The following is a 9,753-nucleotide window of genomic DNA, read 5'->3' on the forward strand; positions in this document are numbered from 1 at the left end:
CAGGATAAGCTGTGGCAGGTTCATCCCAGAGGACAGTGAGGCCGTGGTGCATACACTTGGTTGCTGCTCAGACTGATTCCTATCCGCGTTCATCAGCCCAGTGTTCTGGACGTGGACAAGTGTCATCCTGCCTGTGGGGGCAGTCAGGAGCTGAAGAAGTCAGCCTTAGGAAGGGAGGAGGTGGGGGAGCAAATCTTTGTAGGCTTGCTCTTGGATTTGGCTACAATGACCATGCTGTGCTTTGGGCTGGTGCAGGGGATGGCTGAGCCTGGTGGGAATGGGCAGCGTGGTAAAGGGCCCAGGTGTTTCCTTACCACCAGAACTGGAGGAGAGCAAAGCAGTGTGCAGGCAGCATCCTGAAACGCTCACTTCACTCCTCCTGTCTCTCCCCAGGTCCCGATGCTGTTGCTCCCAATTTTCCATAAGCAGAATGAAATCGTTATCGAATGGCAGCAGGCAGACTGTGCAGCATGGGCAGGGCTGAGTGCCTGGCTGGATGGCACCCACCTTCTAATGAACACAGCTCTTCTGTAAAAAGTTCTGCCTTTGGTTCCCCATTGATCTCTTCCTGACTCAGAAAAAGTGGAAATGTGAGGGCTGTGCTAACAGTTATTGGTTTGTTGTTCCTTCTTCTGCTCTTCGGACTCTTCCAGCCTTTGACAGACCATGGTTAGCCAGCTTGCCCCTGCCAGAGTCTGGGAGCAGCAGGGGATGTAGCATCACAATGGACATTTCTATGTTATAATTGAAATAATTCTATATTGTTAAATAAAAGTTGGGAAAGAAACATTTAAGGAAGAATATTCAGTGAGGAGGGAGCTGTGGGCAGGGCTGGCCATGCTGCAGGGTGCCAGCAGTGAAAGCCTTTCCCTGTGGCCTGCCAGGATGGGCTTTATGAGGAGAGGAGAGCAAGAGGAGCTAGTTGTACAGTCACCATGAGCAAAGGAAAAGGAGCCATTTGCCATCTTTAGGGACACCTCTCCTTAGTTCCACATGCTCTTCTGAAGGTGGCAGGCTGGGTGCCAATGCTGGTACCTGATTCTTACAACCCATGGGCCTTGCTCATGGCTCTCTCAGCAGGAGCTCCCTTCTCTTTCTCTGCCCTGAGCTGAGACTCTCCTCCTCTCAGTGCAGGCAGCCTTCATTTCCAAGCCAGTGTTGAGGGGAGGATGTTAACTTGAGCTCTGCAGTACTTGAAGCTCTTGTCTCAAGCCTTCTGACTGGGCTGTACGACCGCACACGGTCATTTATCTTCATTTGCTCATCTCCTTTACAGCCCATGTGGTTTTTCCTCCATGCCCCAGTTACAGAAGCTGTCGAGGGCACCTCTGAGACCAGGCTCTGAAAGACAGACCAGTCTGCACTGCTGAATGTGAGTTTGGGTCAGGGCGGCATGGGACTGCTGCACTGACCTGACTGTTCTCTTCCAAAGGTCTCCAGCACATGTTGGCACTGCCTCCTGCACACACCCTCATTTCTGCTTATCAGCTGCCCATCTTTCTCTGCCTGTCTTCTCTGATGGTTTTCACCCAGTTTTCCTCAGCACCCAGAGCCACGTTCACACGTTGCCTTCCCATGTGTTGTGGCTATGCATTTCCTTCCTAATTCCCTTTTTAGTTTCCTTTTACAGCAGCCCTTCACCCAGCTGTGCTTCCGTGGGAAAATCCAGACTACGGGAGATGTGTGGAGCCATCTGGACAAGGGCCAGAGTCCCACACTCCTTGCAGCAGTCGTTGCTTTGCTCTCATTTTGCCGTGCATTTCGATGTTTTTGGCTCACAGAGATACTGACTGAACTTGATTCTGGTTTTCCCTTCCGCTGGGACGTGCAGCACGAATGAGATTCTGTGCTCCACAGTGATCAACTGTGCTGAGAAGATGATGGTCCGTGTTATGGTTTTCCAGGCTGTGAACACAGAGCATGTGCTCCAAGGCAAGCACAGACCTGCTGACGCTAAAGAGAGCTGCTGTGTTTGGCTCTGGTAACTGCACGCAGCCGTGTGAAACTTCAGAGGAGCAACATTTCAGGAGTTTCCTGAAGATCTCATTCCTCTGAAGGCATCGGATTGCTGGGAACTCGGAAGGCAGGAAATGCTTCAGCAGACGGCTATTTTTGGAGCAGGCACCTCTGCTCACGTCTAGGACTGGATGATCCTCTTGTAATGGGCTTTCTCTGTGTGCTCCCCAAAACCCAGCTCCTCTGCACCTCGGGGATGAGGGTTGGGGTCCCCCCCCGTGCCCACATCCCTCAGTGCCACATCCCCGAGGCTCTGGGTCACCTGCAGGGACGGTGCCTCCCACACCTCTCAGTGCAGCTGTGCTGCTGCCTCGCTGGGAGGAGAATATGTTCCTATAGCGGGTATTAGATTCCTTAAAGCACACTGAGATATGAAGACAGATTGAAATTACAACACATTAACACACGTGCCGCTTGCAGCAAAACGCGATATTAAAACGGTGAGTGGAGGCGGTGTGAACGCTCACGCTGCTCGCAGACGCGGCCAACCCTGGGCGAGGCCCAACGTGCGGCGCCGTTGCCATGGCAGCGCTCCCGGAAGTAGATCAGCAGCGCCCCCCGGAAGTAGATCGTCCGCGTGGAAAGTAGTTCCTTGGTGACGGCGCCGCGGTTACCGGAAGTGCCTGGCCGCGGCGGCGGCGGCGGCGGCGACGGCGGGGCGGCGCGGAGGGATTCGCCAGTTCTGTTGTGTTCTTCCGCCACCGGCCGTGGTGGCGGCGCGCTGCTCCCGCAGCCGCCATGTTCAAGAACACATTCCAGAGCGGGTTCCTCTCGGTGCTGTACAGCATCGGCAGCAAGCCGCTGCAGATCTGGGACAAGAAGGTGCGCGGCGGAGCGGGGCGGGCAGAACGTCACCGGGAGGGCCGCGAGGAGCGGGGCGGTGCCGAGAGCAGCGCCGTGTGCGCGGGCCGCTGCGGGGCGGGCACCGCAACCCGGGTCCGAGTCCGGGTGGCCCCGTGTGGAGCCGCGGCTCGGACTCGGTGATCCCGCGGGTCCCCGGATCCCTTCCGGCATCTCCGTAGTGCGGTGCCCTGATAAGCCGTCCCAGGGCTGCGCAGCCGTGTTTGCGGCGGGGGGTTGTTCGGGGCTGCCTCGGGCCGGCTGAACGCGCTAATGGCTCCCGGTAACGGCCGCGGGGCATCCGCAGCTGCTGCAGCGCCGACGGCCGCCCGCACAGCCCGGCCCCTGCAGCCGGGAAGGAGGTGGGCGCCCCGGGCTGGGGACCGTTTCTGTTTGCGTGTGGTTGCTCGGAGCTCTCGGCCTGTCCCAGCAGCATCCGAGGCCCCTTGGCACAACGTGGGGATGCGCTTACTTGTGTCTGCGGGAGCTCATCAGCTCCTGCGGTTCCCTCTTCCCACTCGCCTCTGGACGAGGAAGGTGGCACAAGGTGCTCGTGCTTGGCTGCGCCTCACTACTGCAATGTGACAAGCCCCGCGCATCCTGGTGCCCCGTGCGTCCCCAGGCCTGCTGTGAGCGTTGGTAGCAGCCGGGTTTCTTTGGCCCCTGGTGCCAGCACCGATTCAGCAGCGATCCTCCAGAGGTCGGCCTCGCGCCGTCCTGGCTCGCTTTCCTCTGGGCTTTGTTATGCCAGAGCGTTGCCAGCAGCAACCGCAGCCTTAAGGAATAACGTCTGTTCAGAAATAATTCTCTGTGAAGCTGCCTCCCCCTCGGGGCTTTGGGGTACGCGACTGCAAAATGAGCTTTTTCAATTCATCCTTCATCCTTCAAATCATCAAGCAGATAGTTTCCTGCTTGATCCATAGGGCATGAGAAGGAATTCTGTTTTCTGAGAAGGCTGCTACCCTGTCTTACAGCTCCAGAAGTCTGCCTGCTTAGGCTTAAGCCTCAAGCTGCCGTTACACTTGCAGCGTCTTTCTGTCTGTCCTGCAGGAGCTGGTGACGAGCATGGGCCCTCCTGTGTTATCTGCAGCTGGGTGCAGCTCACAGAATTTATGCTGTGCTGGGTAGGGCTGGGAGGAGGGCCTCTGCCTGCCTGCATTTCTACCAACCGGCCTCTTTTCTGGTGTCTTTCATCCTCTTCCTGATAGTGCTGAGGAAGACAAGTTTCTTCTTTCTGTTGTAGCTGTAATCCGGAGAAGGAAAGCCTTCCAGCTCAGGTGGAAGGTGACCTGGTCGCAGGCAGAAAATGCTGAGTGATCGGTTCCAAGCACGCTTAGCTGCCTGCTTTGTTACTGACCTCTCTGGAGGGGCCACACCTGGGCTTTTCGGTATAGAACTGTAAACCACTCCTGGGGAGTGCTGCTATGGAGGTTTGGTTACTGCTGCTGTCACCTGCTGCAGGGTGATTTCCCAGTGTTAAGTCAGCATGCTCTGCCCTTGTGGGCTCCTGGCTTTAATTTCCTTTATGCCAGCTGCTGCTTTAATAGAGGCACGTGGGGCTTCTGCTGGGCTGATGATTTAGAGGGGAAAAAAATGTCACTGGGGAAAAACCAAAAACCAAGTGATGCAGCCTTTATGTGATTGGTTTTTCCCAAGTGACCTGTATGGCCATGAGAGCTGCATTTAATACAAAGGAGAGATACGGTTGTCTCATAAGGATCCCCTCTTTGAGCTTAATGCTTCCTGGAATTAGCAGAGCTAGGAGCAGTCTGGCAGGGCAGGCTGCCATCCAGCACTTCCCAGCAGTGGTTGGGTGATGCAGACGGGGGTTTCATGCAGAGATGGGGCAGAGCAGTGGGCTGCTGGCACGGCTCCTCTTTCTTCCTGCAAACCCCTGCAGCGTTGCCTAGGGCAGGTCCTTGTGGAGATACGAACCTTGAAGGTGAACTGCTAAATTTGTCAGTCATTTTGGAGTTCCCGATCACAGCCATCCCTTTAGGAGCTGGATGTATCCTGGATATCAGCAGCAGTGATAGGTGCTAAGGAAATTAATTTATGAAGTCGGAAGGAGCATTGCAATTTGCTGATTTAGCGTTGGAGAAGAGCGGAAGGCTTAATTAGCAAAAGTGCCTTTTAAATTGAGATAAATTGGATGGGATGTGAGCTGCTTCATTAAAGACATAAATCTTCAGACCCTGGGATTCAGCTATGTTGCTTAGGGAGAGAGCTGAGTTTGTGTTGGCTGCTGGTTGCTGCGTGACCTCCCTGAGCTCTGGGAGGCCGTCGCCCTCAGCAGAGCAGACCTGGGCTTTGAGCTTGTGTGCTCTGTAATGGAAGAGTCTGGACCAAGCTCCCACCTGGTCCTGCTCTGCCACAGAGGCAGCCAGCTGTGCCCAGCAGTAGAGCCCTACACCCTTTGGCTGCTGGCTTCATTTGCTTACATCTCTGTTGCTCATGCTTGTACCTCTTATCGCACTCCGGCTTGCTCTTGCTCTGACGTTTTTCTGTTTGTTTATTTGGGCGCCTTACACGAAGCTTGAGTCACCCCTGTTCTCTGGAGAGCGTTTGGATAAATCCAAGTCTGTGCAGCGTGCTTGGCCAGGGACACTTGCTTAGAGCCTTGGCACTCTGGGGCGAGGATTAAAGTGTTGGAAGCAGAGATGTCCGGAGCAATAGCGGCCAAGTAAATGCAGATGATCCTCTCGGGGTCTTTTTCCCCTTGCTCGTGGAGCTGTGGGTGTCTCGTTTCCCTCTCCACTAACAGCTGTGCTCTCTGCCTGCTTCTCTTCCAGGTGCGCAATGGCCACATCAAGCGGATCACCGACAATGACATCCAGTCACTGGTGCTGGAGATCGAAGGAACAAACGTCAGGTAGGGGAAGGCTGCTTCAGCCCTTGGTGTGTCCTGAGAGCTTGTCCTGGAGCTGAGTGTAGGTGTAACTGCCGGCTATTGAGGAGGCAGCCCTCTGCCTTCTGCATCTTTCATGTCTTAGGCCTGCTCTGCTGCTCTGCCCACGTGACAGCTGTTCTGACAGCAGACAGGAGGCAGGAGAGAGAGATTTATGAGGGGAATTGCTGATGGTGCTTCACTTAATCACATTTTCCCTGTCAGCTGGAAGAGGAGACGTGGGCTCCTGTGGCTGCAGGCTCGGCATCCCCACAGCCACGCTGCTGCGGTGTGGTTTGGAGCAGGGTGCTCCTTATAAGGGCAGTGGAGTCTCCTCTCCTGCAGACAGGCTGTGCCAGCACTGCTCTTCCTCCCACGATGTGTTGATATAGAACTTGCCAGACATGACGTGTGCTTTTAGGGCTCATGACCTTTGTCTTTCCAGCCATATACAGCACGCAGGCCTTCTGCCATGCTCCGGAGGACTCTACCTGTTCATTTAAAGAGCTTGTGTTAAGAGGCAGTGCTGACATAGCCTTGAAACAGCATTCAAGAAGGTGTTTCATGGCCTAGGTGGGAAAAGTGGGATTTGAAAAGCCTTCTTTGGGCCTTTCAGCTTGTTCCCCCTGAAGCTTTGTCTGAAACTCTCCCCCTTGATACAGGAAGCCCTGCTGGTTGTTGAGATCTTACGGTCACAGCCATCTCTTACGGTCACAGCCATCTCTTCCTGCCTGTCCTCTGGGATTAGATCAAGTGAAAGGCTTGGGACTCGGACTGCGTGCTTTGTGCCGTGCGAGATCCTAAAGCCTCTTTCTGCCTTTCTCAGTACCACGTACATCACGTGCCCTGCTGACCCAAAGAAGACCCTGGGCATCAAGCTGCCTTTCCTAGTGATGATCATCAAGAACCTGAAGAAGTATTTCACTTTTGAAGTGCAGGTGAGGAGGGCAGGGTCCAGAGACCAGTGAGGTGGGCGCGAGGGGGCCGACAGCCCGACCTCGGTGTCAGCAGCCTGCCTTCCTTGGCCCAGGTGCTCGATGACAAGAACGTACGGCGGCGCTTCCGGGCGAGTAACTACCAGAGCACAACACGAGTGAAGCCCTTCATCTGCACCATGCCCATGCGGCTGGACGACGGCTGGAACCAAATCCAGTTCAACCTCTCGGACTTCACGCGCAGGGCTTACGGGACAAATTACATTGAGACTCTGAGAGTTCAGGTAAGAAGCAGTCAGTCATGTCCTGCATGCAGAGAGCGACGCGGCAGGCTTCCTGTGGTTGGGACAGCCTTGCTGGGAGGCAGGAATCCAAGCAGAGCCCCATTTGGTTCCTCTGCAGTGCCTTTTCTCGCTGAGGATGCGTAGCTTGGTTCTTATGCTGGCAAATCACATTTTCTATATTGAGTGGCGTGTGTTATTCTGAGTGTGCCTGTTCCTTAGTACGACTGCTGCAGTGCCTCGTGGGGTTGCCCTCAGATCAGCAAACTGCTGACCTGGGAAATGTCAGGTTGCTCACGTACCCACGAGGGGACTGCAGCGATTCCTTCAGCTGGTAGCAGAGGCAGCGCAGCCTGGACAGCCTGATTACCAACTTCAGGAAGCCCTACAGAGGGAGTGCTTCAAGTGCAGCAGGCTGAGTGTCCTTCTGGCTAATGCTGATACCAGTGGAGAAGTAGAAACGGGTTCACAGCCAAGGACACTCTGCTACCAAGCAAATAAGATGGATCTCTGTTTTGTGGAGATGGCAGAGTTTGGCCATGCTTCCTGAGACAGCCTGTGTCAATGGAGAGAGCAGCTAAGAAAGCAGAGGGCTGTTGTTTTTTCTCTGCTGTCCATTAGATTCAGAAAGTTCATGAGGTCTCCTGGAAAGACTCAGGCCAAAACTCTTCTAATGGGGCAGCCAGAATGTCTCCTTCCTTGCAAGACAAACAAGGGTGTTTGCTGACTGGTTAGTTCTTTGAATAGCTGGTGTGCTGTGGCACCTTGCCTCCAAACCTGCAATAGATGGTGCTGGGGCAGGAGGGAGACCACTCAGCAGCAGTGATCAGGCTGGAAGGACTCATGCAGGCTGCTGAGCTGGGGAATCCAAACTGCTGCGTGATGGCAAAGCTGGATGTGGGGACAGCAAGTGGAAAAAGGAGCTGACTGTCTGTTGTGACTCACAGATCCACGCCAACTGTCGCATCCGGCGGGTGTACTTCTCTGACCGGCTGTACTCTGAGGATGAGCTCCCAGCTGAGTTCAAGCTGTACCTGCCTGTCCAGAACAAGGCCAAGGTGAGCCAGCTGTGGGGGAGAAGGGGGGCAGCAGCACTGGGGCCAGGCAAGCATTTCTCCTTCTGCTGCTGTCTTTACAATCCAGAGTTTCTTCTGGGAGCAGAGTTCTCTCCAGCTTTGGCCTGCAGCCAGGGAGCACCCTCTCTGTTTCCAGGATGAGCAGTTTGTCTGGTGGCTTGCTGAGTGGCTTTCCTGCCAAAGCGCGTGGAAGTTGCCATTCCCACTTGGGAGCAGGGAGAGCTGTGCAGCTGTTCCCCTCTCCCTTCCCATTTGTGCATGAGGGTGCTGGGCAGAGCAGCAGCTTTCTGGCATCTTGTGGGAGCTCTTGCCCGTGACTCAGCACCGTGACTTTGCTGTTTGCATCTAGCTGCACCTTCTGTGTCAGGGCCAGGCTTTCCCAGTGCAAATACCTGGTTTTAACAGGGAATATTCCTGGATACAATTTCAAGGATCTGAGGTGGGAGGTCCTGATCTTAGTGGGAAGTGGGAGGCAGTGTGAACAGGAGGTCACACCTCTGAGGAATCCGTCACAGCCTTGTGGGATGAAGTGGCCTCGCAGAGGTGTTCAGGGAACTCTGTGCCTTCCAGGACAGTCTTCTTGGTGCCATCTGAATGCTGTGTGTGTGTACTAAGTGTCTCCTTTCTTCTCCTTGCTCTGTCCAGCAATAACACTGTATTGAGAAGAGACACAAGAAATGTTTCGAGTCGGCAAAAGCAGGTGAAGGAGAGAGTCATGCTGAGACCAAGTTTTCTGTCAGCTCACCTTGCCTAGGGTAACTGATTCATCCAGTATCCTTCTGGACAGGACACAGTTGACCACGTAGCAGGTCTGGGACTGTGTTGTTGGTGTGCAGATCCTACAGAATCAAAGTTTTCCTACTAACTGTTCCTAAAGTGCTGAGCCTAAACACTGCAAGTGGCGTGGATCCTGATCTGGTGTTGCTCAAAGTGGCCACTGCCCCTCTGAACAGAGGATTTGGCAGGAATTGCAGTTAAGCGTGCCCCCTTGAAGATACCAATTTTATCTTCCTTTCCTTGTTTTCCATCTCTTATTTTATATGCACTCTAAATATGGATGTAATACTCATTCTTGGAAAGTTATTAAACATTTGACTGTTTGTAAGTCTGCTCCTGTCATTTTCCTCCTTTGATGGGCTCTTCAGCTCATACGAGTTTGCACTCCAGAGAGTGCTGAGTTTCCATAGGAACCCAGATGTTAAGATTTGCCTCTGAATTTGATTTTGGCAGCCTTGCTTTTTAAGGGTTGCGGACAGCAGTGGTGTGGAGAGAGGAAAAGCAGGAGGGTTTCAGTAGAGGAGATGGGATCTGTGTGCTGTGGCTCATTCCAGTTCATGAGCTGGTGTTAATTGACCTGTGACAAAACCCATGCTGTTCTCTTCTGGTACACGGAAATGGATTTTTTCATTCCCTGCCTACTTGAAGCCATTTTCCCAGCAGTGACAAATTGGTCTTACCTGCCTGTTCAACTGGCACAGTTCTGATAGCTGTGTATTTAAACAACTCCTGCTCTCAGCCAAGCCTTTAGCAGCTACTTACAGCAGAAAGCTCACAATAGCCTTCCGACTGCCAAATTGTCCCCTTCCCCGGGGATCAAAGAGGAGGTTTAGCAAAGAAGCATAATAGAAGCGAAGCAGCGGAGCGGAAGTCTTTTCCTGTTCTGAGCCTGCCCTTCCCTGCCTCGAACCGATTCGCCTTTGTTGTGGAGTGGCGTGCAG

The 9,753-nt window shown here is 53.9% G+C and overlaps 1 protein-coding gene across 1 annotated transcript; it reads left to right on the forward strand.

Annotated features, from left to right (window-relative positions):
* Window positions 1-2,608: 2,608 nt before the first annotated feature.
* CFAP20 (cilia and flagella associated protein 20) lies at window positions 2,609-9,135 on the forward strand. Its single transcript, XM_048958467.1, has 6 exons — window positions 2,609-2,838; window positions 5,649-5,728; window positions 6,570-6,681; window positions 6,774-6,962; window positions 7,907-8,017; window positions 8,681-9,135. Exons 1-6 carry the CDS (start codon window positions 2,755-2,757, stop codon window positions 8,684-8,686), a joined length of 582 nt encoding a protein of 193 aa, XP_048814424.1. The 5' UTR covers window positions 2,609-2,754; the 3' UTR covers window positions 8,687-9,135.
* Window positions 9,136-9,753: the final 618 nt, after the last annotated feature.

Source organism: Lagopus muta, chromosome 12, assembly GCF_023343835.1.
Source record: "Lagopus muta isolate bLagMut1 chromosome 12, bLagMut1 primary, whole genome shotgun sequence".
Lineage (NCBI taxonomy): Eukaryota > Metazoa > Chordata > Aves > Galliformes > Phasianidae > Lagopus > Lagopus muta.

What these genes read in the sequence shown, in the direction of transcription:
- CFAP20 (XM_048958467.1), top strand. Translation starts at nt 2,755, where the DNA reads ATGTTCAAGAACACATTCCAGAGCGGGTTCCTCTCGGTGCTGTACAGC. An exon ending in TGCAGATCTGGGACAAGAAG is followed by an intron (nt 2,839 to 5,648) that starts GTGCGCGGCGGA and finishes CTTCTCTTCCAG; the next exon opens with GTGCGCAATGGCCACATCAA. An exon ending in TTGAGACTCTGAGAGTTCAG is followed by an intron (nt 6,963 to 7,906) that starts GTAAGAAGCAGT and finishes TGTGACTCACAG; the next exon opens with ATCCACGCCAACTGTCGCAT.